The 27194-nt window shown below is 37.3% G+C and overlaps 2 protein-coding genes across 8 annotated transcripts in view; one reads left to right on the top strand and one right to left on the bottom strand.

Annotated features, from left to right (window-relative positions):
- Positions 1-27194, top strand: part of Akt3 (AKT serine/threonine kinase 3) — a 302015-nt gene that overhangs the window by 255995 nt on the left and 18826 nt on the right. For 3 of the 6 annotated variants that reach the window (XM_071599990.1, XM_027928675.2, XM_071599994.1), the window contains 2 exons: positions 11611-11713; positions 18579-22249. In XM_071599990.1, the coding sequence (XP_071456091.1) occupies positions 11611-11713; positions 18579-18664 (189 nt within the window). In that variant the 3' untranslated portion in view covers positions 18665-22249. Of the gene's footprint in view, positions 1-11610; positions 11714-18578; positions 22250-24124; positions 24178-25884; positions 26153-27194 lie in introns of those variants that run through there. The other 3 variants (XM_071599993.1, XM_071599992.1, XM_071599991.1) reach the window with 2 other exon arrangements.
- Sdccag8 (SHH signaling and ciliogenesis regulator SDCCAG8) overlaps positions 23810-27194 on the bottom strand; it is a 232075-nt gene continuing 228690 nt past the window's right edge. For both annotated transcript variants that reach the window (XM_071599982.1, XM_027928673.2), the window contains one exon: positions 23810-24155. Coding sequence is in view for 1 of the 2 variants with exons in the window: in XM_027928673.2 (XP_027784474.1) it covers positions 24126-24155 (30 nt within the window). In the remaining variant the exon portion in view is untranslated. The remainder of the gene's footprint in view (positions 24156-27194) is intronic.

Genomic DNA, 27194 nt, shown 5'->3' with positions numbered 1-27194 from the left:
GATAGGGAGGGCAGCAGAATAAAATAGACACTAGTATTGCTGTATGTATATACATGTCTGTATAACCAATGTGATTCTGCAACCTGTACACTCAGAAAAATGAGAAATTATACTCATTTGATTCAAATGTATGATATGTCAAGATCATTGTATTGTCATGTGCAACTAATAAAAAAAAGAAAAAAAAAATACTCTAACATCTTACTCCAGTTAGAATGGCAGCTATTAAAAATACAAATAACAATAAGTGTTGGCAAGAATGTGGAGGAAAAGGCATACTCATACATAGTTGGTGGGACTGCAAAATGGTGCAGCCAATATGGAAAGCACTATGGAGATTCCTTGGAAAACTGGGAATGGAACCACCGTTTGACCCAGCTATCCCACTCCTCGGTCTATACCCAAAGGACTTAAAAACAGCATACCACAGGGACACAGCCACATCAATGTTTATGGCAGCACAATTCACAAGAGCTAAACTGGAACCAACCTAGATGCCTTTCAATAATGTTTTCTTAATGTCTGTGCTAATTTATATTGCCAGCAAAGTATATGAAATTTCCTTTTTCTCTGCATCTTTACCATCCTTTGTAATATTTTTCTTTTTTGATATCAGCCAATATTGAAGATAGCTTCTTGTGGTTTTTATTTGATTTCCCTAATGCCTAGTGATGTTGAATACTTTTTAATACACTTTTTGACCATTTGTATATTTTCTTTCGAGAAATGTCTGTTCAGATTAATTGCCTCTTTTTAAGTTACTTGTTTTATTGCACTGCTTTTGAGTTTTCTTAGTTTCTTCTATATTCTGGATATGAATCCTGTGTCAGATGAATAGTTTGCCAACATTTCCTCCCCTCTGTAAGTGAACCTTCCATTCTTCACTATATTAATTTTGTGGTTGATTTTTTATTATCTGTGATCCTATTTGACCATTAATCTTCATCTCTGTTCTAGATGCTAAGTTAGAACTTTTATGATTCATTCTTCTCCTTATTTACCATTTTCAATGCTCTTGATTTGTTTTTTAAAAATTAACTTTATTGAGATATAATTCACTTTTAAACATATGAATATCATACAGTAGTTTTAGGTTATTCACAGGCTTCTGCAACCATCACCATTAATTTCAGAACACTTTTGTTTCTTAATTTTTTCTTGAGGATTCAAGTATTTTTCTGGTATCATTTCCTTTCAGCCTAAAGAATTTCCTTAATCATTCCTTACACTGCAGCTGGCAAAAAAAAAAAAAAAAAAAAAAATGTTTGCTTTTATCAGATTATGTCTTTATTTTGCTTTCATTCTTGAAGGATATTTTCACTGAATATAAAATTGTGAGTTGATAGTTTAGTGAGTGTGTATTTAAATATTTATTCCCTTGGAAGTTTTATGTTACATTTCACTAGCTGTTTTCAAGATATTTTTGTTTGTGTGATGGCTTTTGTAATATGTAATTTGACTAGACTGAGCCGCATTTCCCAAAACTGGAAATTTGCTCTGTGAGATTCTCCTAGGAGATTTGGAGGGTAAAAGCAGCAGCTGCTTTGTAGCTCCTTCATGTTTTTATCCATCATTGCAGCAAAATGGCATTGTAGCAGTGGTCAGCCCTGTAGCTGCTCCACCTTCACCTGGACCCTCTTTTTAGCCCTCCTGAGTACTGGGCTATAATGTGTGTATGTGTGTGTGTGCGTGCACACCTGTGATTTTCCCTTAGTTTATATACTAATTCAACTTTTACTCATGTTCTTGAACATTTCTAATCAGAAATAATGATTAGCAGCTTCTACATTGCTGATGCTGGACAATGAAGGAAAGAGAGATTATTTCACTAGTTGTTAGTAAGTTCTGACGTTAAATTACATGTACCTTGTTCATAACATTACCATCAAAGTAGTATAGAGTTTCTAATACTTGCCTTTCAAAGCTCCCTTTGTTTCACTCATGAGAGCCCCCCCCTTTTTTTTAAAGAGAGAGAGAGAGAGAATTTTTTTTAATATTTATTTTTTAGTTCTCGGCAGACACAACATCTTTGTTTGTATGTGGTGCTGAGGATCGAACCCAGGCCACACGCATGCCAGGCAAGCGCACTACCGCTTGAGCCACATCTCCAGCCCATGAGAGTCCTTTTTAATAAGTGAATCCTCTCCAATCATAACTGAAGTCTTCAAATAATTTAATTTACCTTTGGTGTTTATGAGCAGCACTACCTATCCATAGATCTATGGTCAATGAAATGAGTGTTTGTGAAGTTCTTTTTAAATGAGAAAATGTATCAAAAAATGAAAATATGAGTTCAATTTTCTGGGAATTACTTTTAAAGCAGTGCAAATTGCCCATATTGTTTATTAACAAGTCCTTCAAAATTTCAATAGGAAAAGCAAATTATGAATATTTAATATTAACAGTTAGTATTTAACATAGCCATAATATTCCTTTTGATGGTCCAATGTGTGACACTGTACTTGTATATAAATTTGTATATGTTGAACCCTTTGGTACAATTTTTTGTAGAATTAAGGTCAGCACTCTGAACTTCAATTAGAATTATGTGGTTTTGCAAGAATAAAATATCGGTATTTGAGTTCATACTTTTATATCAAGGATTTATTGGTGTGGCAAAACTTAGCATAAAACATAATTAAATAATATATGCTGTAGATATATTAGATTTTTTACATAAATCTTCTTTCCGTATTTCTTGTATGCATGCATACAAACACACGCACAGCAGAAAGCCAGTTTTTCAGGAGCAATAGAAATTAAACAAAGCAGAATCCCCCCTTAAAGCTTAGCTATGCTTTCAAAAATCAGCACCAGGTTGCTATCTATGGAACATTCTAAGCTTTCAATAGTGTTGGCAATCTTTACTGCAAATATCTATATTCCAAGTATTTTGTTTTATGTATGCCAACACTGAATTGTGAGTATAACCACAGTTTCTAAGGCAATTAAGGTACCATGATTACTGTCTATGTCAGCTTTCCCAGAAAATTTTAAGTTCTACTTCCTATTTCTTAAGCACCTAAAACTGAAAGTACAAGAAAGAATATACATACTAGATAATAGCAAGTGATTTCTTGCTAGAAAAGGTCTAGGAAGATACATTCAAGACTTTGGTGTTATACACCCACGTTGGCATTCCAATCTTACCAGAAATAACAAAAGTGAATTTTTGTGACAAGTTTAAGAAGAATCTTTGGGCCAGGGATGTGGCTCAAGCGGTAGCGCGCTCGCCTGGCATGCGTGCGTCCCGGGTTCGATCCTCAGGACCACATACAAAAACAAAGATGTTGTGTCCGCCGAAAACTAAAAAATAAATATTAAAAAAAAAGAAGAAGAATCTTTATATTCTTTCACTTACACTGCAAAGAAACACACAAATATTTACTTTTAGAAAGACGGTAAGTGGTAAAGTAATTTGGTAGGATTTAAAATTTATTAGAAGATCAATGTGAAAAGGATTTAAGAAACCACATCTAAAAGGACCTGGGATTGCACAAATAAACCAACTTTAAATGTGCCTTTTCAGTAAATGAAAAGTGATGTCTTGAACCCAGAACCTTGATCTTATTGTTTAAATCATTAAGAACTACATTTTCTGAAAACTAATTATCTCTTAAAGAAAGATCTGTTCCAAGTTAATGCATTTGTCAGGAAAATAGGTCAGTTTGCAGTTAATTATGTTATAGCTACTTATTGAGTAAGCATATAAAAGCTGAGGTTTTCAGTTAAATACTTCTGAATTTATTACTTCTATGTGAGAATTTACATTGTATCATTTGATAAGAGTATTTTGAGAATGATATCCAAAGGAAAAGGAAGAAGAAATTAAAATATTGGTTTAAATCCCAAATAGAAAATTTACATATTGATGTGCTAGGACTGCCATAACAAAATATCACAGCATGTATAGTTTAAACAAGGGAATTCGTTTTCTCACATTTCTGGTGGCTGGAAGATTAGACTACCAGGTGGTGTGATTTCTTCTGAGACCTGTCTCCTTGGTTTAAGGATGGCCATCTTCTCCTTATAGCTTCATATGATCTTTCCTCAGTTAATATGTACACCTGATATCTCCTTGTATATCCAAATTCCCTCTTCTTATAAGATCATCAGTTAAATTGGATTTGCTACCACTCTGACACCTTATTTTAATGCAGTCACCTCTTTAAAGACCTTGTCTCCAAAGTCAGTTTTACTCTGAGGTTCTGGGAGTTATATCTTGGACACATGAATTTGAGGGGGAGACTGCTTCGCTCATAATAATAAGATATTTGAAATTTGTTCAACTTGTTTACTTGAAAATATATGTTCAGATAATTTATCATGAAATCCAAAGTCTGGATATCCTTGATGATTTTTGTGGGGATGCCTCTGTTCAAGTACTATACTGAGATATTTTTATTTTATTTGTTTTTCAAGCCTTACTCCACAACTTTCCCCATGTATATAAAGTAGGGTCTTTGATTCCCCGTATAGTTGTTCATATTTCACTGACTGGTCTAATATGCTTCTGTGCATGGTGAGGGGTGAGAGGGCCTAGTTCCCAACATGTGTATCTTGACTTTAATGTCTAAAGAAGGATTCAAAAGCAAAAGCAGTTTTCATCTAAAGTTTTCCATATTACAAGAGCTATATAAGAAAGCCCCTGAGATCAGAAGATCTAAGTTTTTCTTCTTCTAGTTGTTATTTGCCAATGTCTACATTAATTTCCTTATCTCTAAACTGGCAGACTATATGCTCTTTGACATTCCACTCAGCTCTAAGATTGAGTTATTGATTCATTTACTTAACAAATACTGCTAATGCTACCAGTGTTTTAAGAATTTGGGGATCAGCATTAGTGCAAAACAGATGATGAGTCAAATGGAATACACATAGCAAGATGATAGTTTAACATAACACGATGATAGTCATGTTAGTGATCACATTAAATGTAAATAAGCTAAATAACATAATTAATTAAAAGACAAGAAATTATCAGACTAGGTAAAAAGCAAGAACCATCTATATTAAATGTAAGATACAAGCAAATGAAAGGAAAAATTACATGCCATGCTTACATTAATCCAAAGAAAAGTGGAGTGGCTATATTAATATTACAAAGTGAATTTCAAAGAAAGTAATATTACTGAGAAAAAGAAGGTAATTTAATAATAAAGGGACTATTTTATCACATATCATATCTGGGCATAGTGGCATTTGCCTATTATGACAGCAATTCAGAAGACTGAAACAGGAGGATCAAAGTTTGAGATCAGCCTCAGCAATTTAGTGAGACTGTCAACAACATAGTGAGATCCTGTCATAAAATAAAATGGTCTAGGGATATAAGTAAAGTGTCCCTGGGTTCAATCTCCAGTATAAAAAAAAGGAGGGGGGGGGATATAGCTCAATTGGTAGAATGTTTGCCTTGCATGCACAAGGCCCTGGGTTTGATCCCCAGCACCAAAAAAAAAAAACAAACAAACAAAAAACATAATTTTAATGAGTTACACACTTAATAACAATACAAAATTTAAAATACCTAATAGAACTATAAGGAAAAATAGACAAACCCACAATTAAAGCCAGAAATTTCAATACTCACTTTCAAATAATTGCTAGAAGTAGTAAAGGGAATTTGAACAGTACTGTCAACCAACTTGATCTGACTGATATTTATAGAATACTCTGCCTAATAACAAGGGAACACTAATGCTTTTCAAAGTCACACAAAATATTTCAAAGTCACACATGTTTTGAAGAGAACAACTCTATGAAGTATAAAGGATTCAAATAATTTAAAGTCTATTCTCTTTGAATTAAATGAAATTAAAACAGAAAGATGCATGTAAAATTCCCAAATATTTGGAAGTGAAATATAATTTTAAATAATGTATGAGTCAAAGAAGAAATCAGAATGGAGATTTAAAAACATTTTTAACTGACTAAAACTGAAAACAAAACTTGTTCACCTTTGTGATACAACTAAACCAGTACTTCCAGGGAAATTTATAGTACTGAATGATTATATTAGAAAAGAAAGGTCAAAGTTCAATAATCTTAGCTTCCAAATTAAACTAGAAAAGGAAGCACAAATTAAGTCCAGAAAGAGAAAAAATAATAAAGATTTGGACAGCCATCAGTGAAATAGAAACTGAAAATAATAGAAAAAAAGTTAATGAAAAGTAAAACTAGTTCTTTGATAAGATCATTATAATTGATACTTTTCTAACCCATTAGAATGGTGAGAAAACAAATTTTTAATGTATTGAATTAGAAAGGCAACTTTGTTCCAGTGTATAAATGGAAATATTATGTATCATTTTATGGCATTAAATTCAACAATACCTGAAATGGGTAAATTCCTTGAAAGACGCCAATAACCAAAAAGAAATGGATAACATAGAAGTCATAAATCAATTATATTTGTATTTGAACTCCTGCTCACATAGAAGACTCCAGATCTATTTGACTTCACCAATTAATTCTACCAAACAGTTAAAGAACAGTATTAATCATGTGTAAATTATTACAGAAAATCGAAGATGAAGGTATATTTTCTACTTCATTCTATGAGGCCAGCCTGATTCCAAAAGTAGTCAAAGGTATTACAAAAAAAACAATAGAACAATTTCTTTTTTTTTTTTTTAATTATTTCTGGTACTTTGCCCAGCATTTTTAATGTGCCTACTTTTCTTAATGAAAATATATGCAGTCATTTTTTATATGCAAAAATTCTTAACATAATTGTAGCAAATCAAATTCAATTCAGCATCATCACTAAGTGGGTTTTTTAAAAAAATATTTTTTATTTGTCAATTGACCTTTGTTTTTTACTTATTTATATGTAGTGCTAACAAGTGCTTTACCATTGAACTACAACCCCAGCCCATTAAATGGGTTTTTTTAAAACTAGCTTTAAAAACAAAAAAAAAGTTTTCTTTTTTAGTTATACATGACAGTACAGTGTCTTTTGACATGTTTATACAAACAAAGTATGTCTTATCCTAATCAGGATCCCAGTCTTGTGGACGAACACGATGTTCAGATTTACTGTGGTGTATTCATATATGTACATAGGAAAGTTAGGTTAGGTTTAGGAATATGTGTCGATTTCACATTCAAAAGTCAGTCACTGTGGCTAGGGCTGTAGCTCAGTGGAAGAGCTCTTGCATAGCAGGTGTGAAGCACTGGATTTTATTCTCAGCACCACATATAACTAAAATAAAGATCCATCAACAACTAAAAAAAAGAAAAAAATTTTTAAAGTCTGTATAATACATATTCACAAACTAAGAAATTATTGTCTCACTAGATGAAAAAAGCACTCGAGAAAGTCCAACATTCACTTCTGATTTTAAAACAAAACAAAATTAAATATTCCCAGTAATTTAGGAACAGGAATGTTCTTCAACCTGATTAGTTGCATCTAAGAAAAATTCACAGCTGATGGAGAAAGACTGAATGCTTTTTTAAGGAAAAGTTGTTCGCCGTGCTGGAAATTTAAGTCAGTACAATAAGTCAAGAGAAAGGAAGAAAATATGTACACATCAGAAAGAAAGCAGTAAATCTGTCTTTATTTGTAGACAGTATGATTATGTTGGAAATCTGTTGGAATCTACCAAAAGCTACTGAGGTTTAATCCAGGGTTTCTTGATACAAAGTAAGTATATACAAGTTTGCAGAATATAAAAATAAATATGATTTCATACAGTAGCAATAGACAATCAAGAGGAAAATTCATATAAATATCACTTTCAGTAGCAAAAGAAATATAAGGTAATTAATAGCTTTTGCAAAAGATATGAAAAACTTTCATAGTGAAAACTGACAAATACTGTTGAGAGAACTTAAAAATGACTTAAATAAATGGAGAGCTATATTGTCAATGTTCATGGATTAGAAGAATCGATATATTTGTCAGTTATCTCTAAATTGATAACATAAATTCACCAATCCTAATCAAGATCTATTTTGCAAAAATTAACAGATTGATTCTAAAATGAATATGGAAATACAAAGATCTGAGAGTAGACAAAATAACTTTAACATCTATAATAAAGTTTGAGCACCTATACTTCCTGACTTCAAACTCCACATTTAGTCTTAGTAATCAAAGCAGTTTGTTATTGGCATAAAGGTGGGCAAAGAGATCAAGGCAACAGAATTGAGAATCTGGAAATAGACCTATGGTCAGTTGCCTCTCGATGAAAGTACAAAGACAATTCAGTTCAATTTATTGAACATTCATATTTTTAAAAATTTGCACCAAGTATAAAATTAACTGAAAATGGATCATAGCCCTAATGTAAAACCTCTACAGGAAAACATAGAAGAAACTGAATAATTGCGATGTACAGAGATTTCTTAGATAAAAACAAAAACATGATTCATAAGGAAAAATTGTAAATCAGGCTTCATCAAAATGAAGAACTTAATTTTCCTCAAAAGCATTATAAAGAGAATGAAAGGAAAAACCACAAACTAGAAGAATAGTTGTAAATCAAAAATGTGGTAAAAGGACATGCATGTGGGTATGTAAAGAACTCTGGAGATCTGATAACAAGAAAAATAGCTAAATAGTAGAATACTTAACCCAAAGAAGAAATAAAATTATGAAAAATGCTAAGCATCATTTTCCAATAAGGAAATGTAAATTTAAAATCACAATGAAGCCTGTAATCTCAACAACTTGGGAGGCTAAGGCAGGAGGATTCTACAATCCTCAAGGCCAGCCTCAGCAACTTAGACCTTGTCTCAAAATTTAAAAAGAGATGGGGATGTGGCTCACTGTCTAAGTGCCCCTGCGTTCAATCTCTGGTGCCAAACGTACACACAGTGAAGTACCACCACATATTAGAATGTTTAATATTGAAAAGGTTTTACCAAACCATTTTTGGTGAGAACACAGAGCAACTATAACACTAACATACTGTTGGCATTAATGTAAAATGGTACAGCCACTTGGAGAAACAGTTGGACAGTTTCTTAGAAAGTCAAATGTACACCTACTGTAAGACCCAGCCATTTTACCCCTTGATATTTGTCCAAAATTAATTTAAATGCCTATACAAAGACTTGGACACAAAGCTTCATAGCAGTTTTATTTGTAATAACCCCAAACTGGAAGCAACCCAAATGTCCATCAACAGGTGAATGGATAAATTGTGTTATATATATATACAGTGGGATATTACCCAGAAATAAGATGGGTAAATCCTTGATATGTGTGGTAATATGGATGAATGGCATAGTATCATATTAAATGATAAGAATACAAGGAATACATCTTATATGATTCTGTTTATAAAAATTCTAGAAAATACAAATCTATCATGACAGATCTTATCAGTCATTGCCTGAAGAGGGATTGAATAGAGGACACAACTGCACAGGGGACAAAAAGACATTTGCAAGTGATGGATATGTTCACTATCATGATTGTGATGACAGTTTCATGGGTATTTAGGTATGTCAGTATAAATTGTGTGTTCTTTGTATGTGCTAATTAGTGTGTGTTAATTATGCCTAAGAACTTTTTTTTTAAGTCCCAGCCATCATAGAACTTGTGTTTTATTGGGAGTGTGGTGTGATGATGAAGATAAACAAATGTATGTATGTGTGTATTGTGTGTAAAATGGTTTTTGAAGGAAATTAGAGCAGTGTGAGATAGAAGATAATGGAGAGAGTATTGGATATATATAATTAGGAAAGTCCTTGCTAGTAACTTCACATTTGTACAGACCATTAAGTTCCTTCGTACTCTTTTTGAAACTATGATTCAGCTTTTTAAAGTTAGAGGTGGTCATCTAAAAGGGGAGTAGTTTTCCCCTAATTTGAAGGCAGATTTAGGTTTTTTACCTCAGAAGGATGGAGATGTTAAGGGTGGTCAGAGTTGTGTAAAACCTAGTTCCACTGCCCATTTCAGCCAAAAGAATATACTGTTGTTATCTTTAGAATGGAATAATGAAGATCTCTTCGGTGCACATTCTTAGAATGGTGAGTTAGAAGGACTCATTCTCCCAATCAGAAGCTTGGTCTCCCAGTTTCCTGCCAGGTAGAGGAAATTACCCCTCAGTTTTCTAAAAAGAAAACCAGAACTTCTCAAGTGTGTATCGCCTGTGTTCTTGTGTGCATATATGTTATGCTGGTGAAGAGAATACACCGATTTATGAATGGAAAAAGTAAGGTTTCTATCAGTGGAGTGGCCCGATTGCTAATGCCCAGTCATCTTAACAGAACAGCTAGAAGGAAATGTGTTCTGGGGGGTTGAAGGATGCTGAAAGAAGAGCCATATTGTTCTTAGTAGTCATTGTAGCTAATGAATAGAACCTGAATTTGGTTCCATCCCCAAAAGAGTGCTTGCTAGAAATGAGACCTTAGAATACTTTTGTACTGTGGGCAAACAGAGAAAAAGTGTTAAAAAGATTCAAAATGCTTTGTAACATGTGCCATAAACTGAAATGTGGTTCTCTATTTTGAAAACATGCTTTTAACTCTGCTCATCTCCCAATTTTTAAAAAAAGTAATCTGTCTAGAGAATAATTTAGAAGATTTTGCCTTTTTATTTAATATAAATTTGGTGACAGTGAGAGTGGGAAAACAATGATCTAAAGCCAATTGTGTATTTGTTTCTATAAATTTTTTCATAAAACATCCTAATTTCTGTCATTCTTGTTTGCCATTTTCCTATTGCTATGAGAATTGTATTCTGTTCTGAATTGTATTCTGTGCTTATCAGAGCATACAGTGTGACTCCAGGCTGTGGAATTAGGCATCCTGTGTTTCAAAACTAAAATAATCTTTAAGCATTCCCTGTTCCCAAGAGTCAGAGCCCTGAGAAGTAGGAACCCTGTGACAGCCCAGCTACCTCCTGGCCTGTGGAGGTTCAAATGGATCTGGCTTTTATAACCTTCAACAGCCTGTGTTTTTTTATTTTTTTTCCCCACTCCTATGCCTGCTGCAGGACCCACTGAGCCCAGCTCTGTCAGTCCTAAAGAAGTTACTCTGAATATCTTTTGTGGCACTGTTCCCTTTGAGTATCCAGTAAAAGCTATGAGCAGAATTTTACATCTAACTTCTAGGGCTACATGAGTCCTTAGTCCAGGCCAAGGGCAGGGATAAATGCCTCTCTCAAATAAGCAGAGTTCTTTATGAAGTTCAGCACACTGCCTGTGACATAGTGAAAAACTGTATTGTTATATTTTTAATACTGACCTCTTCAGCCAAGCACATGGAGGAGAAGAAAGAAAAGCCACAATGTTGTGCTTTTGGGGCACTAGGAAGAGCCACATTTTGTCAGAGTAGTCAAATGAATATGACTTTGCACATACATTTGTTAACAACAACAAAAATAGGAAATCTTTTTCAGTATCTTCCTCCCACCCTATTTTATAGGTCCTTGTTGTTCTGTTTCACATAACCTCTCAAATTTTTATACAGAACATCCAAGAACTCACCGTTCTGTCTTCAGACTGTTAATGGGGAAGCCACACACCCTATCTGTGACTCAGTCTTTTGTATTGTTCCTTTTACTATTTGCTCTCTAATTTTATCCTTGAAATCAATTTTCCTAAATTGAACTTAGTTAACAATACTCACTCTTTCTTCCTTTTCTTCTTGCAGCTTGTACCTCCTTTTAAGCCTCAAGTAACATCTGAGACAGATACCAGATATTTTGATGAAGAATTCACAGCTCAGACTATTACAATAACACCACCTGAAAAATGTAAGTAAATTTAGAAGGTAACTGATAACAGTCTAAAATTATTGAAGAAAATAGATATTTTTAAAAGATCATTTGGTTTGTTTTTGTTGTCATTGTTGTTTTGGCTGGGAATTGAATCCAGAGGTACTTTACCATTAAGCTATACCCCTAGATACCCCTAGTCTCCTAGTCTTTTTTATTTTTTTAATTTTGAGACAGTGTTTTGCTAAATTGCTCAGGCTAGCCTCAAACTTGGAAACCTCCTGCCTCAACCTCCCAAGTTAACTGGTATTGCAGTTTTGCACCACCATGCCCTGGTTCATTTGATTATTTCAAGACCAAATTTCATAGTGACTTTTATTCTTTTTCATTTAAGATTGTGGAGTTCCCTTTGTGTAAATACCAAAGGTGGCTGCAAGAAAAACTTTTCTGAGAAGGAAAAATGACATGTATAATTATTGTAAATGAAATTACAGACTGATTAGCCCTTCCTCACTATTCTCCAGTAGATTCTTTTGACATCACCTGGAAGGATTCTGTAGCCTCCATTTCTAAGACCTTTCTCATTCACATGCCACATTCAAAATTGTGCCAATTCTAATCTGGCCATTATTTAATGGTGAGACACTTCTTCTAAATTAGCATTCTCTTAAGCAGTAATATCTGTGAAGACATAATTTAGTTTGCTATTAATTTTTATACACATAAATTATATTTTATATTTCTTAAATGGTATGTTCATGTACCACCACAAATTATTCCACATAAATTAGAGTATGCTCCACACTTTGAGAAACACCATAAATAACTGGACTTTAATTAAAGGAAAGCTTACCAGATATAACTTGAAAACCTTTTCATGTTGACAAAGGTCTGTCTGTTATTGATTTAGGAATGAGGGTAGGATTGATTGTCAGGGTGATATTTGAATAGCTAAAAAATTTCTTTAAGGAACACAACTAAGGCTCACACAGTGACATCATGTGCATGTTTTTTTCCTTGTCCTCTGTTCCTCACGTTCTCCTCTTCTGTTAGTTGGTAGTGCTCATGTACACTGAATGCCCATTAGAGGGAAAGACTAAAGTGAAATACTGTTCCAGCAATGGTCATAATCAACTGATATTAGTCTTGAAAGACAAAGTAGGAGTCATTTGGGCCCAAACTTCTTAATCTGGAGTTCATAACCTGGCAACAAGGAAATTGTGAGCACCCTAAGATGAAAGATATAATTATGTGTGCATGTGCACTTCTTTTTTCTTTCTTTAGATTTTTAAGAAGTTAAGAACCTCTAAACTTTATTTTTAAAAGTGAAGAAGTTGGAATGCAGAGAGAAATTGAGCTGCTTAAGGCCTCTAGTTAGTGTCAGTCACAGCCAGAGCAGAGCTCACCAACTTAGCTGATGCCAAGGTTAAGTTATAAAATATTAGCATGCAGAAGTGGGCTCTATGTGCCATTAGAATTTTAGTATCACTAAGAGACAAAGACAATGTTAGAAAGTCGTCTGTGGAATCCTGGGCAAGTAACTTACAGGCCATCTGAATAGAAATAATGGGACATCTTTGGTCTCTGGCCCCAGCATGGAATGTGGCAATATAATTGTTCAAAATGCTGGGCAACATCACTGAGTGGTTGGAGCAACCCATGGACAATTACCAATATAGAGCATTTGCTAAGTCCCATCATTTGGATATAACCCTAATTGTAATTAGATCATCATTCTTCAACCTAATCCTTCCAGTGGTTCCCATTGCACTATATATCCAAATTACTCACCCTGGCTCACACAGCCCTGTCAGATCTGGGCCTTCTACCTCTCAGGCCTCTTTTTATTTTATCTTCCCGCTCAGTCCCCATGATCCAGCCATACCTGGAATATGCCACAGTTCACTATGCCCTGGGACTTTGGTCTTTCATGGTTCTTTCTGCCTAGGATGCTCTGTGTCCCAGATATTTGCATGAATGGCTACTTCTTGTAAGAAAACTTACATTACTTCATCAGAAATCTACCTTTAACCTTTCAATACAAGAAACAGGCTTCCTGACCCTACCCCCTGACACTCTTATTCTCTACATTGACACCTTCACTTGCTGTTATTTTTCTGATTAATTTTGTTGTTGTTGTTTTCTATTTATGCCACTGGGATACAGTAGCTCTGAGAGGAAGGATCTAGTGTCTCTTAATCGTTGCTTGCCCCAGCTCCTGGCTAGAAGCCTGGCCCTAGTGTAAGTACTCAATGAATACTTACGAGAGGTGTGAATTCACAGACTGTGGCAACGGGCTGGGGGGCCTTAGGGCCCGGAGCTGTTGCCCATGGGTGCTTGGCTTGCTTCCCCACTCCATATCCACAGTGGGCATTGGGATAGGAAGGTCTTGACATGTCCATGGCTCCAGCCTCTTTGAGACTGGTTCCTTTCTTAAACAGGGCTTTTGGCATCTGTGGACACTTTTTCAGGACAGTTAAATATATTATTTTGGATGTCATAGAAATAGGTGGGCTCTGTAAATGCAAAATCATGAATAGATATTTTATTTCTGAAATTTAAAAGTGAAAGTTTGGGAGACAAGTGAAGATGAAAAAACCCTGGGCTAAGACCTGAGGAACCATCTTGTGTTCTATCTTTACTAGCTCTAGGATGTGACAGGTCATTTTGTCTTCTGGAAAAAGTAAGTAGAGGAATAAATTGTCTCTAGGAGCCCTGTGTTTGCTATGTGCCTGAGAAACCATCTCTTTAAGAAAGAGACTTCTCTAAGTGTGAATAACAACCCCTAATTTTGATTTACTCAGTCACTAGATTAACCAGTCTATAGTGTTACTTTTTCTGTTTTCTTCTACCTGAAGAGTGACAATAGGCCAATACAATAAACAGGTAGCTAAAGGGGATAATGGTGAGTGCAGGGCTGTGGGGAAGAGACTGACTAAAGTAGGATGCTAGGGAATATAAGGCTACAAAGACCACAACAAAAGTTGAAAAATCTACTAAGTTACAAATAAGTTAAATAAAAATAGTTATCAAGACCTTTATAGCTAGTCAGTTGTTATTTCATTTTTGCCTTGAATTTTAAAGCCCTAGCTGTCAAAGAACAGAAAATCTGAACAATTCATCTTATCTGCTTTATCCTGAACTCCAAGCACTTGTGGCAGTTGTCCTGATGAGAATTTGTCACTTGTGTGCATTTTATTGTTGTTTCTAGAACTACTGAAATGAGATTAAAATATTAGAAGGTACCTTAAGGCCCTCAGCAGTGTTTTCTAGAACATAATTTGAACCTAGTTCCTCAGCTTGATTAAATGATGATATAATGTGAAAGCCAACAAGAGTGTTTTTCCTGATTTATCATGTTTTATCACTAAGCACCTCTTTTCTGAAAGGAATATATGTCATCTCAGATGTGGGTCATGCTAAATAAGCTTCAGTGTCTTTGAGGGATTTTAGATTTGTTTCTACAATGAGACAGAGACAGGAAGCCCATACATTATACTAATCTCCATGGTGGATATCAGCCCCCTGCAAGGCCTATGGAAGGCCTGTCTTTTGTGGATATCAGAAGTAGGGTGAGGTTCTGGACAATACAGAACAGGAGCCCATCAGTATCCCCCATAGTCCAGGCAGGTAGAGCACAGTAGATTTGTGGGTTCACTCTTCTATTAAGAACCTGTAGGGGGCTGGGGATGTGGCTCAAGCGGTAGCGCGCTCGCCTGGCATGCGTGTGGCCCGGGTTCGATCCTCAGCACCACATACAAACAAAGATGTTGTGTCCGCCGAAAATTAAAAAATAAATATTAAAATTCTATCTCTTTCTCTCTCTCTCTTTAAAAAAAAAAAACCTGTAGGGATGATGGCAGATGAAAGTGCTCTGTAGAGTGCACTTCTGCACAACAGACACACATGTGTTTGCAGGCCCTCTCCTGTTGCCCAGGACTGACTAGTCATGCCTCCCCTGGCTCCCTATAGGAAAGGGTGGCCTTAATGACTGATAGCTATAATCTCAGGTTCTACTAGAACTAGAGCATTGTTTTTAGTTTGATAATCCCTGGATCTATCCTGCATTCCCTTAAGGGACAGATAAAAGGAGAGTCAGTGAAACCCAAACTGGGATCACATTTGAACATAATCTGTTCTTTGGGCAGCTCTGAATAGTGGCACAGGTAAGAAATTCTAGCAGCTCTAACAACTGGCACACACTGAGGTTTTGTTCATGAGAGTCCACAGCAGTACCGTTGGTCAGCAACTGTCTTCCCACTTGCCATCTTGCTTCTATAAAAAAGAATAAAGTTATTTTCCAGAACAAATCAGCAGTTAAGAAAGGCAAAATGTTCCATTTTCTGCAAACAGCTGCAGTAACATGCCAGATTGTCCTCACTGGTGTTAATTAATTGAACAGATTTTGGAATGTGTTGTCTTTCGTTAGATCCATTAATGGTCCTCTGCCTTCCTCTTACAAAAAAAGAAATTCTTTTGAGATTTGGTCACTTTTACTGCTATATAATTTGTTAAATGCTCTAAGAAAATTGGGGACCTGGTGCTCCTTAGATCCAGGGATCCAGAAATAGTTGAGTTGATCATCCTGTTTTCTTTTTCCAGATGTGTGTTTGTTTATGTAGTTCATGTTCATCATCATTGTTGTACCTGTGGAGGTCCTTTTGTAGCAGTAAACTCAGACGATTTATTGTCCCTACCCCCACCTCACTCATACTACAGTCCCACCTGCCCCAGTAGCACTGAGGGCCCAAGAGATGCCCCTGCCTTCCTTTCCAAGCTGATGCCCAGTTGGGCCATGATCAGATAGTCAGTCTTCACTGTTACCAATTCTGAGAAAACAGAAGGGAGCAGGAGTGATCAAGTGATCAGTGGATTTAAATAATATTAAGATATAGAACCCCCAAAGATAATCTGTGAAATTTTCAATTTTCTTGCTGAAGTGACAGAAGGAAAGCTGTCTTAATTCTCAGCTTACATCCAGCAAAAACTCATCCTCCAAAAGGAAATGCAGTACTGCCCATGAGGAGTACCTGCATAATCCAATGCTGAACCTTGCCAGCCTAAGATGAGGCCTGGTCATAGCCCAGGGAGCCAGGGAAGCCTTTGCCCTTCACTGGCTGAGGGAGATAAGCTCCAAACATCCCCACACATGGTGTCCAGGGCTCACTGCACATTTGCTGAGTACAGAAACACCCAGCAAAACAAAGCTGTTAGTGGGAAAAACTGTTTCTTTGAAATGTGATTGTCACATGTCAGTGTCTGAACACTTAATTAAGATTTCAGCTGCTTTTTCTTGAGAGTTTTTATATTGTGCAACTCAGTAGTAGATATGTCATCGTTCCCTAGATCTTCCTAGATTTCATGCAGCAGAAAATATTGCTGAAGGTGTTTGATCTGAAAGATGCACATGATTTGATTGGTACTAAACCAAAATTTTATAGAGATAGAGGTTTCCCTAAGCCTGAGCACTATCTGGAAATGCTGGCAGTCCGTTTGCAGAGCAAGACCTGAGGAGTTCATGTCCCACACAGAAGAAGGAGCCACACATATTGCCTTATATTTTGATTCTGCCAGTTGATTATACAGTTAATAAAGTTACAAATTTTCATTACTACCAACTTGGTTCCATTTCTGAGAATCTTCTGCATTAGTAACAGACTACAGAAAACAAGACCAGTGAGAAAAGAAAAAACGGAGCAGAGATGTTTGTTCTTCAGATGAAGGCAAAGTGCCATTTTTGGTGGGGTGACAGGATCAGTGTGCATTACAGTAAGTCTGGCCTCTCTTCTTGCTCTCCTTATATGAAGTTGGTATTCCCTGGAGAGGCTGGAAAGTAAAAAGAATTGGTAATGTACCTCTGATATGGATTTGAAGAAATAGAGTTATTTTGCTTGAAGAAAAAAGCTTTTAATTTTGATTGGTTGTAAGACAGCATACAATTAAATGAGCTTAGAATGGAGCAGGGGAGACTTTAAATGGAGCACTTTCCCCAGTGGACAGACGGTGAGCTCAGGGACCATTGGAATTTTGTTCTGAACTCCCTCGATGGGGTCTGCATGGCGCTCGGCCCCAAACAGTTGTACAGGGATTGTGTGTTGGCTGAGGAACAAAGTGTATGGCCACATCCAAGGAAGAGCTTCCTGCTAGTGTAGGATTGTAATCAAACAGCAGTTATGGGAAGAGGAGGTGTGATCATTTGTGATCTTGTAAATACAAGAGAACAGGAGGAACAGCTTAATGTTAGCAGCCTTCTTTGTTAAACCTTTTCTCCTGATCCATTTTCTGGTGAATTAGGCCTTGGATACTGCCATCTTTTCCTCTTTTTCTTTGTTTCAGTCTTTTATTCTAGTTTAAAACTTTAGCATAGGAAAATTGAGAACAGTGAGTTAAGGCAGATGTTAGATGTTGAATAAAACTGCATATGAAGCTTTATTTTGCAATCACACTTAAGTACCAGAAAGAAAAAATGTGAACACTTGAAGACATGATAATGGATCCTTTATAGATATTTTGGGTGCTGTATAATTCGTTGGCTTCTGTAATTTGGACTTATATGATTTTATGAAATAAAAGGTTATTAAAAATTATTCCTTTATAAATTCTGTTTTCTTCGGTGGTAGTTTTTTCTTTTTCCTTTTTTTTTTTTTTTTTTTCAGTTTCATTGAGTCATGAGATTTTGATGCCTTGGAGATGATTTTATAGTATTATTTCTGCACAGACCATGAGTTTATAAAAATTGGGTAATTTTTAAAGTATAATTACTGTGTGTTTTAGTGATAAACACAAGTTTATGGGAGCTCTTGTCCCTGTTAATCCTTCTTATGTTAGAAGTTAAAAAACATAGACCAGAAATAATGTTGCAAAAAATAAATGTGAAATTAAGACAGCTGTTTCCTGCCTGCAGATGACGAGGATGGTATGGACTGCATGGACAATGAGAGGCGGCCACATTTCCCTCAGTTTTCCTACTCTGCAAGTGGACGAGAATAAGTCTTTCATTCTGCAACTTCACTGTCATCGTAGATTTTATTACTGAAAATGATTCCTGGGCATCATCACCAGTCCTAGCTCTTACAGATAGCAGGGGTTTCTCCGGCATCCCAGACCAGCCAAGGGTCTTCACCCCTCGCCATCTTTCACTCACATGAAAACACGTATATACACAAACACACTCCAGTTTTTGTTTTTGCATGAAAATGTATCTCAGTCTAAGGTCTCATGCTGTTGCTGCTACTGTCTTACTATTATAGCAACTTTAAGAAGTAATTTTACAATCTTTGGAAGTCATGAGCCCACCATTGTTCATTTGTGCACCAGTTGTCATCTTTTAATCTATTAGTTTTTGTTTTTCCCCAGCAGTGAAGGCTAAATGAGATACACTGATTCTAGGTACATTTTTTAACTTTCTAGAAGATAAATCAAAAACTAATTAGATTAGAAGAATCTAGTTTATATTTCAAAACAAGCAATTGTGGAAGGATGGTGATGTGCATATGCACAAATTTAGTCAAGGATGTCCAATCAGTGCATAAAGTAAGTCTGTATTCACTAAGGTTTGGCTGGAATTTATTAGGAAGCACTTGAGAGAGGAGTTGAGTAACTATTTTATATACATATATATATATGTATGTATGTATACACACATATGTATATATACACACATATACATATATGTATGTGTATATGTGTGTGTGTGTGTGTGTGTGTATATATATATATATATATATTTTTTTTTTTTTTAAATTCTTGTTGGATACTACAGAGGAAGCCTGGTATCACACATGGACATCCAGACTTCATGGGCAATCATGGGCAAATGGACATTGTTCTACCAAGAAATGAAGCATATGCACAAAATCAAAGTCACTTAAATGGTCTCATGATACACTTTGTGCCAGAGGGCATTTTTCCCTGTGCTCGGCAACCCTTTTTCCTTCTTGATATTTATCACCTCTGATGGCTGAAGAATGTAGACAGGTATAATGATCCTGCTTTCACCAAAATTTGTATACCAAGGTAAACAAGTGTTTGCCTTATTAGTTTTAATTTTTTACTTTCAGTTCTAGGTGAATTAGCTTTTTCTCAGATGTTACAACTTTGAATGTCCTTTTATGGTTTTGTTTATATTGCAGTAGTATTTATTTTTTAGTGATGAGAATTGTATGTCATGTTAGCAAATGCAGCTCCAACTTACATGAAATAGACTTACTGCAGTTTCTTTTGACCCATGTGCAAGAAATATACACATCGATGAGAATAATGCACTTTTCCTCCTATGTAAAAAAAAAATTGATAAGGTTCTGAAATTGTACAGATTGATTAGAATTTGGCTTTGGGAGAAGAGATGCTATCATTTAACCCCGTGGTGCTGAAAATTTTTAAAAATCCCCAAATGTCTGTGCCCAAGGGGTTAATGAAACAAATAGATATTGATGTTTTCTCACTTGAGAACTGAAATGTTAGGATGGCCTGGCAGCAAAACATAATGAAGAAAATTGAGACCTGAATGATGATAAGAAATGAACTTTACTTTGAAAAATGAACGTATTGCAAGTATTTATGAAGTAGGCAGTAAAGGATAAGAACCTGGTGTGTTTATTCTGATCAAGGTACATTTATCACTGAATTAAGCCATCAGGGAAAACAAAAAAGAACACCTCTAGTTTTTCTTTTTCTGTAAATACTCATGTCTCCAAATCCCAACATTTTTCACTGAGAGGAGACATGTATGCAAACCTCATCTTTCTCCTTCATTAATGATGATCTTCAGATTAAACCCTTTGGTGCTAGGAGCTGACATTTTCCAAAGCAGCCTATGAAGTCCAAGGGCAGGGTCCCTTCTTACAGCAAGTGGGAGGGCATCCCACCCCATGGAGTGATTATGGAAATGTGTTCTAGATAAACTGACAGCTCCCAAATGGAAGACTACAGCATGACGTAGTATTATGATTGCATTGTATGAAAGAGCAAGTGACTTTCTAAGTAGGATGAATCATGTTCATATGCAGATGTCTTAGCCTCTCGACGCTGGAAGTGTGGATTATAGCTCTTAAGCCACTGCTGGCGGTGGGTGGGCCACTGGGACTGATGGGGTTAAAGGGCATTCTACTAAGGCAGCTAAGACATATTCAGACATAGATTTTATCCTAATTTTTCATATTTCTACTTGAGTCAAGTTCATACTTAATATTAAGTAGGAAGTTACAGTAAGTAGTAGTTCATTCTTATTTACATCTATAGCTTAATTATTTTTTTTTCCTACTGGGAATTATATTGAATGTTCCACATTGAAAAGAAAGTAGACCAGAAGGTTTGTCCTTTAAGTTGTCTTGCATCCAATATATAAGAAAGAAACAGGTGAGAGGAAAAGAAGGAAGCTGAAACTAGCTGATGTTCAGAGCATTTGCTGCTTCAGAGAGAAAGTATGACACTGTACACTAAGCACATAGCTTTTGTTTTTTTCTCCCCAAATCTTAAGATGATTTCCATGACATTGGCCAAGGATACTTCCTAAAGATTAATGACGGCTCTGATAATGGTCCAGGCTGGCCACTGCTCTCACAGCTGGCCCTCAGTCCTCAGCCATGTGCAGGGCTCAGTCATCCCCTTCTTGGCTCCATCAGTGTCAAACGAGGTGTGTTCTTGGCTTTGATTTCTAGGATCCCTTCCTTTTACTCCCAGATCTCAAGTCAGCTGGCATGGAGGCATGATGAAACACAGAAAGGTGTACAGAGGGAGATGATGAAACTTCCCTGTGTTGCCCATAGTTGTAGTTTGGGATTCTGGCAGGCAGGACAGCCTGACACCTAAAATCATCCTGTTGGAATACATTCCAACTTTGTGAACTCCAGCTCATACTGTCATGAAGTTGACCTCGTGTCATAATGCAGCCATCTTGGAGGAAATTGGCTACTTCTGCTCGGATTGTTGGCAGGGTTGCTCACAGCTTTGCTTTCTATACTAATTACATAGCATTATTCCAGTATTGTTTTCCATTTCCTGTACCTGATTTCCGGCTTCTTAAAGCTGACTGTTCTTGCAGGGGCCACTTGCTTCTCCTAAAGTACAAAAGTAAGGGCCTTCCTTACTAACTGCAGGGTCTATATACTACACCTCAATGTACACACTTTGCTGCTACTGTTTGTACTGTCTACAGTAGAATTTCCTTATCTTGCTCCTGGTAGTGCATTACAGGCAAGCATGAAATGTAAAGTATTTATTTAAATAAAAAGAAAACCTCTAAATTGGTAATTGAATTACCTCCCTGTAGCTTTATAGTTTGTGACATTTCTTGACCTTGCTAGTTCTTTCATTAGGTCCGCGCAAGATCTAGTCATCTGGTTAAGGATTTTAAGCAGACGCAACTATGAACCCAAGAAACTGTATTACTATTACTGTTGGTCATACTAAAACTGTTTATTTCCTTAAGTATATGACCCACAAGGATGTGAAATAACTACAAGAAACTGTTTTTGTACACTGTACATCCTTAGTATTTTTACACGTATATGATAGGGATGCACATTATTTTCCTTCGTACAGACAGCTTAAATAAAGCACTATGTCAATCTGCTACTTCTCTGTTTGTTGTTGTTGGATGTGGTTCTGTAATCTCAGAAAATTAATATTCTTTTCTGAAAGAAAAATATAATAGCCCCCCACCTGGTATTAACCTATTCTTTATAAGATGTGACAGGAAACTATGTAAATTCCTCTTATCTCTAAACACAACACAGGGAATTATCTTTCCTTCAGTAAGATGGCAATAGTGTGGTTGTACAGACTTTGATGAAGGCTTCCAAAGGGGAGATGCTGGCCTCTCAGCACTGGGTTTATGACAGACCTGTGAAGCCAGGGGTGGAAGAGGGCCAGGCCATGGGGATTCATTCAGACCCTGATAATCTTCACAATAAATGGTTTGAATTTGAATTTTTAGGGAGTGTAGTTCCTCAGTAATGTCTTCCTGATAATGTACTGCTCTGCATACTACTTTCTTAGGAGTGTAATCTTAGTACTTCATGGCAATTAATGAACTTAGATGTGGGTCCTAGATGGGTAGGATGGCTGGACTACAATCTGATTTATGTTGAATCATTTCAGATGGGGCCTTTTTCTGATTTTACCTCATAAAGCTACTATTGTACAACTTGGCTTTGCTCCTGTGACTCAGCCAGAGAGAGGAAAAGCTTAGGGTCCAGAGTCAAGCATGTGGGTGTATGTCACACAGCCAAATCTGGGGGCATTCTTACATGTGCTCTTCTCTCAGAGTCACTGAGGTTGATGGATCCAGGAGGCTGAGATAAAGTGACCTCTAACATTCTTTAAAGGTGCTATTTTTAGAATATTGTATAATTTATTCATGGTATACCTAAAACAGAATTAAGGACAGTTAAAATATCTTATGTGACAGCCTTTATGTCTAGCACATTTGATGAAATCAAACACTCTGAATAGAAATACTGCTGTTTCAAGCTTGAGCCTTTGACACACTCCAGAGATGAGAGTGGTCGCTCTGTATGGACCATGCCACCACCTCCAAAGCCTAATCCACACAAATTCTGAGTGGCAAGGCTGGGCATCTAGTACCATCAGATCTGTGATGATGCTGATGATGGGTTGCTGGCCAGGGAGAACAGCAGGTCAGGGGCTTGTCCCAACTGTAGACTCAGTGTCCATTTTTATTCCTTTCAGACATTTGAGGGCTTGACTGTGTATAGTAGAAATACTATTTTAGGCCAAAAATAATGATCTGTGTACAGATATTTGATATACTCTAAGACATTTTCTAATTTCTCTTAAGTACATTTATAGGCTCAAGTACTGCTATTGAAGGAAAAAAAATCTGACACCACCGAGCCAAAGATGCTTTTCTTTTTGTCAGTTTTTGTTGTTTACAGAATGGAAAGAGTAAGGCACAGTGCTTCCTGGTGTCTCCTGAATGTGCACATATTAATAAGATGACAAATAATGGATGTTGATTAAAAGCAAAGAGAGATGAAGGATGATACATATCAGGAAAAGGGAAAGAAAAATGGCAGGAAAAAGTCTGGTCCTTAACACATCTGGCCTAGTTAAAATATGTGCCTTTTTGGTGTTTTGTGTTCATTACTACAAGGTAGAAAGGAAACATTACAATTTAAGTCTTTAAAAAAGGTCATTTATTGAAATTCCTATGTATAACCTAGTGTGTTTAAAATTAGCATATTTAAAAACAGTAACTTCAAGCCATTTCTGAGAACATATACCAGGAGTCTCCTCATCCAGGTTCAGATTTCAATTCTAGCCGGTTCCTAATGCAGGGACGAAAAAACGAGGCATGAGGACCAGCCCCAGTGCAGTCCGAGGTGGTATTACCCTGGGAAGGTGCGGTGTGTTGTGGCATATTAAGTACAAATCAGATGAATGTAAATATCTCTTTGTAAACCATTTATTTCACTCTGTTTCATCCAGGTCAGCAATCAGATTGTGGCATGCTGGGTAACTGGAAAAAATGATAATAAAAAGTAAGTTTAAATAGATCATGTTCCTCAATGTGATTTGTCTTCTCATTTGCTGGTTTAGTCACTGTTTATTACTAAATTTCTAGAGAAAAAATTTTCTATTGGTAAAAATGAGAAAGTTATATATAACCAGTTGATGAAACCTTTCCATCTCATCCTGACCACAGATCAAATCCCTTGTTGCATATGAATATAAGTTTAACAATTTTATTTTAATGTTTTCAATCTAAAAGCCACCTTTACTACAGAACATTGTGCCTCCGAATAAGGATATCTGATGTTAGGACATGTCCAGAAAAGCCATCTCTCTCCCTCTCTGGGTATATTTGTGCTAAAATTGATCTCACAGTGGACAAAGGATGAAAAACAGTGTGAACCAAGAGCCCCTAAGAAATTCTTGAAGCAGTACAAGCTGAATCCTTCCATTTTTAGATGCAGACAGTTTATTGCAATGTTTAGAAGCATTTTTGCATGGAAACCTCCCACATGCTGGAAAAGGGAATCTGGGGTATTGTGGTCTCTTGGTTTTAAACAAGGGCATTAAACATTTCAAAACCACTTCATGTAAATTGGGTTAGAAGGAGAACCACAAAGTTAGTACTGTCACCTGCCTCTGCTGATATGATATGGCTGTTAACATTAGTTTAAACCATACCAAGAAATAGCGTCAGAAAGCACTAAATGGTTACCTTGAACAAAACAACCTTGAGTCTCCACTGTGCCCTAAGTGGTGAGGTAACAACACAGTCCTGCCTCCAGGAGTGTGAAGTCCAGGTGTTTTCCAAATCCCAATTTACACTTCAAAAGGTGCATGGTAATGCAGTGCAGGGCCAGGGGCCCAGCCTGGTCTCTGTAACAGGGAACATCTCAAAGAAACAGAAGTGGACCAGCATGTCCAGAATTCAAGGGATATCTCTGTCAATCATGATTAAGTGTTGGGGATCTCCAAGTTGGGACAGTGAGATCAAAATCAGAATTTACCCAAGGGAAATATAAGAAACTCACATCTTGCCTTTTTTTAAAAAGCAAGAAAGGTTGTTTTTACATTTCACATAGATTTCACAATGTATGAGATGCTGATGATGACTTTTAATGAGTAGGAGGATCTCCACACAGGGCAGAGGCCCATGTGCAGACAGGCTGCACAGGATTTGCAGGTATGGCACAGAAGGAGGCCTCCCTCTGCCCACCAAAGTGAGCTGGTGTTATGATTGATGCACACGCCAAGTTAGGGGGATGGGTGGTGGGCGGGTCCTCTTAGGCTTCCTGAGCCCTTCTGCTGAGGGGGCCACCAGGAGTCTACCGTGCCCCAAACCCTGCCATTGCAGAGGGGCTCCCTTCTTTTCTTGGCAGCACACAGCCTGCAGCACACAGACTCCATCTGACCATAGCCAGCCAGTGCCTCTACCTAGAGCTGATTTCCTTCCAGTGGGGCTTGAATGACCGTCCCTGCTTTGTGGCTTGGCCAAGGAAGGCAATGCCTGGTGGCTTGGATACCTCCACACAGTGGCTTATTTCCTAACTTTACAAATTCTACAATGACTTTAAAACTAGGATAAACATAACCCACCGGCATATTTGAAAAGAAAAATATGAATTAACTGGGTACAAAGCACACTTCACCCCATACACCCAATACAGAACATGGTAAAAACCTGAAGTAGAAGTAAAATTGTTGTAGAATTTTATTTTATTTTTTTTTCAACTAAGCCCCAGGAAACTGGCATCACTTCTCATAACAAGCCTTCGTAATGCCCATGGGCTCCAGGCGCACCTAGTAATTCATCATCAGCTGATCTGTCCCCTGAAGCCACTCAGACTGCTCTGTTGAAACCGGTGGCTGCCTGCTGCCTGCCATGGCTGCAAAAGGCAACAGATGTGAGGTCCTCAACAGGAACACGCGGACATCGACCTGAACTTCTCCCCCTGGAGCAAACCGGCTGTCCCTGTCATCATGTTGTACATTTCATCTGGTTTGGTGGGAAGCCCCATATTCAGACTCACTTTCACATTATAGCACTTCCTGTTCACAGGAAGTGCCTACAGTGGGCTGGACCCCTAATAAGCCCTCTAGTTTGTATTTGCTGAGTGAATAATTCACCTTGTCATGTCACTGTTTTATCCGCTGAAGGCAGCACTCTGTATCATCCTGTTTGCTGAATCCTCTGTGACACTTTTCAGTGTTCCCCCTCATCCTCCACTTGTCTGGTGCCGGCTGAGGCAGGAGTTCCTCCCACAACCAGCTTCTCTGCCACCCTTTCTGAGGGTGCTAGTAATGCATGTTTCCAGAGCTGGTTCTACTGTCCACACCATGTGATTAGGGTCTCACTGTCCCGGAGACAGGTGTGTGTGCCTGTAGGACTTGAGCCAGTCAGAACTGTGGCTTAAGCCCCCAGCCACTGTCTTCCTGTCCTCCTGCCTTGTAGCTTGCCATCAAGGCTCTTGCTGTGCCCCTCCAGGCTGTGAGGCCACATCTGCAGGGGTCTGTGGCTGCCTCTGTATCAGAGGTGAGCACCAGGGCCTTGGCAGCTGCTCTCTGAAATACTGCCTGCAGGCAATAGAAGCGCTTGTCTGCAGGCCCACCACTGCTAACCCATTCATTCGCATCTCTTCTCATTTTAAATCCTCAGAGCTTCCTCTCCACACAACAGCCTGACTTCCTGCCTAATTTATTTCTTAAGTTTGACTTTAGAGTTTAAAAAGTGGGTTGCTCTGAGCGATTTGAATTGATCCCCAGGCAACCATGCTACGGGGTACCCCCCACCCCAGCCTTTTCTGTTGCTTTATTTCCAAGCTGGCCTGAAAGGGCAGTGGTGGCAGCCAGGGAGGTGCTTAAGGAAGCACACTGCGCTCAATCTTCCCTAGGCTGCCACTTGAATCTCTTCTCTGGGCTTCTCTGCCACAGCCTTTCAGCAGCCCCTCCAAAGGCAACATCCCTGCACCCCACAACTTCTTGCTCCCTGCTTTGCACTCTATTGTTTGTACACTCTGTGTGACCAGGTCAAAATGGGCCTGTTCCC

The sequence above is a fragment of the Marmota flaviventris genome, chromosome 12, assembly GCF_047511675.1.
Source record: "Marmota flaviventris isolate mMarFla1 chromosome 12, mMarFla1.hap1, whole genome shotgun sequence".
Classification (NCBI taxonomy): Eukaryota; Metazoa; Chordata; class Mammalia; order Rodentia; family Sciuridae; genus Marmota; species Marmota flaviventris.
Note: the sequence above shows the minus strand (reverse complement) of the source record. Positions and strands in the feature narration are given on the sequence as shown.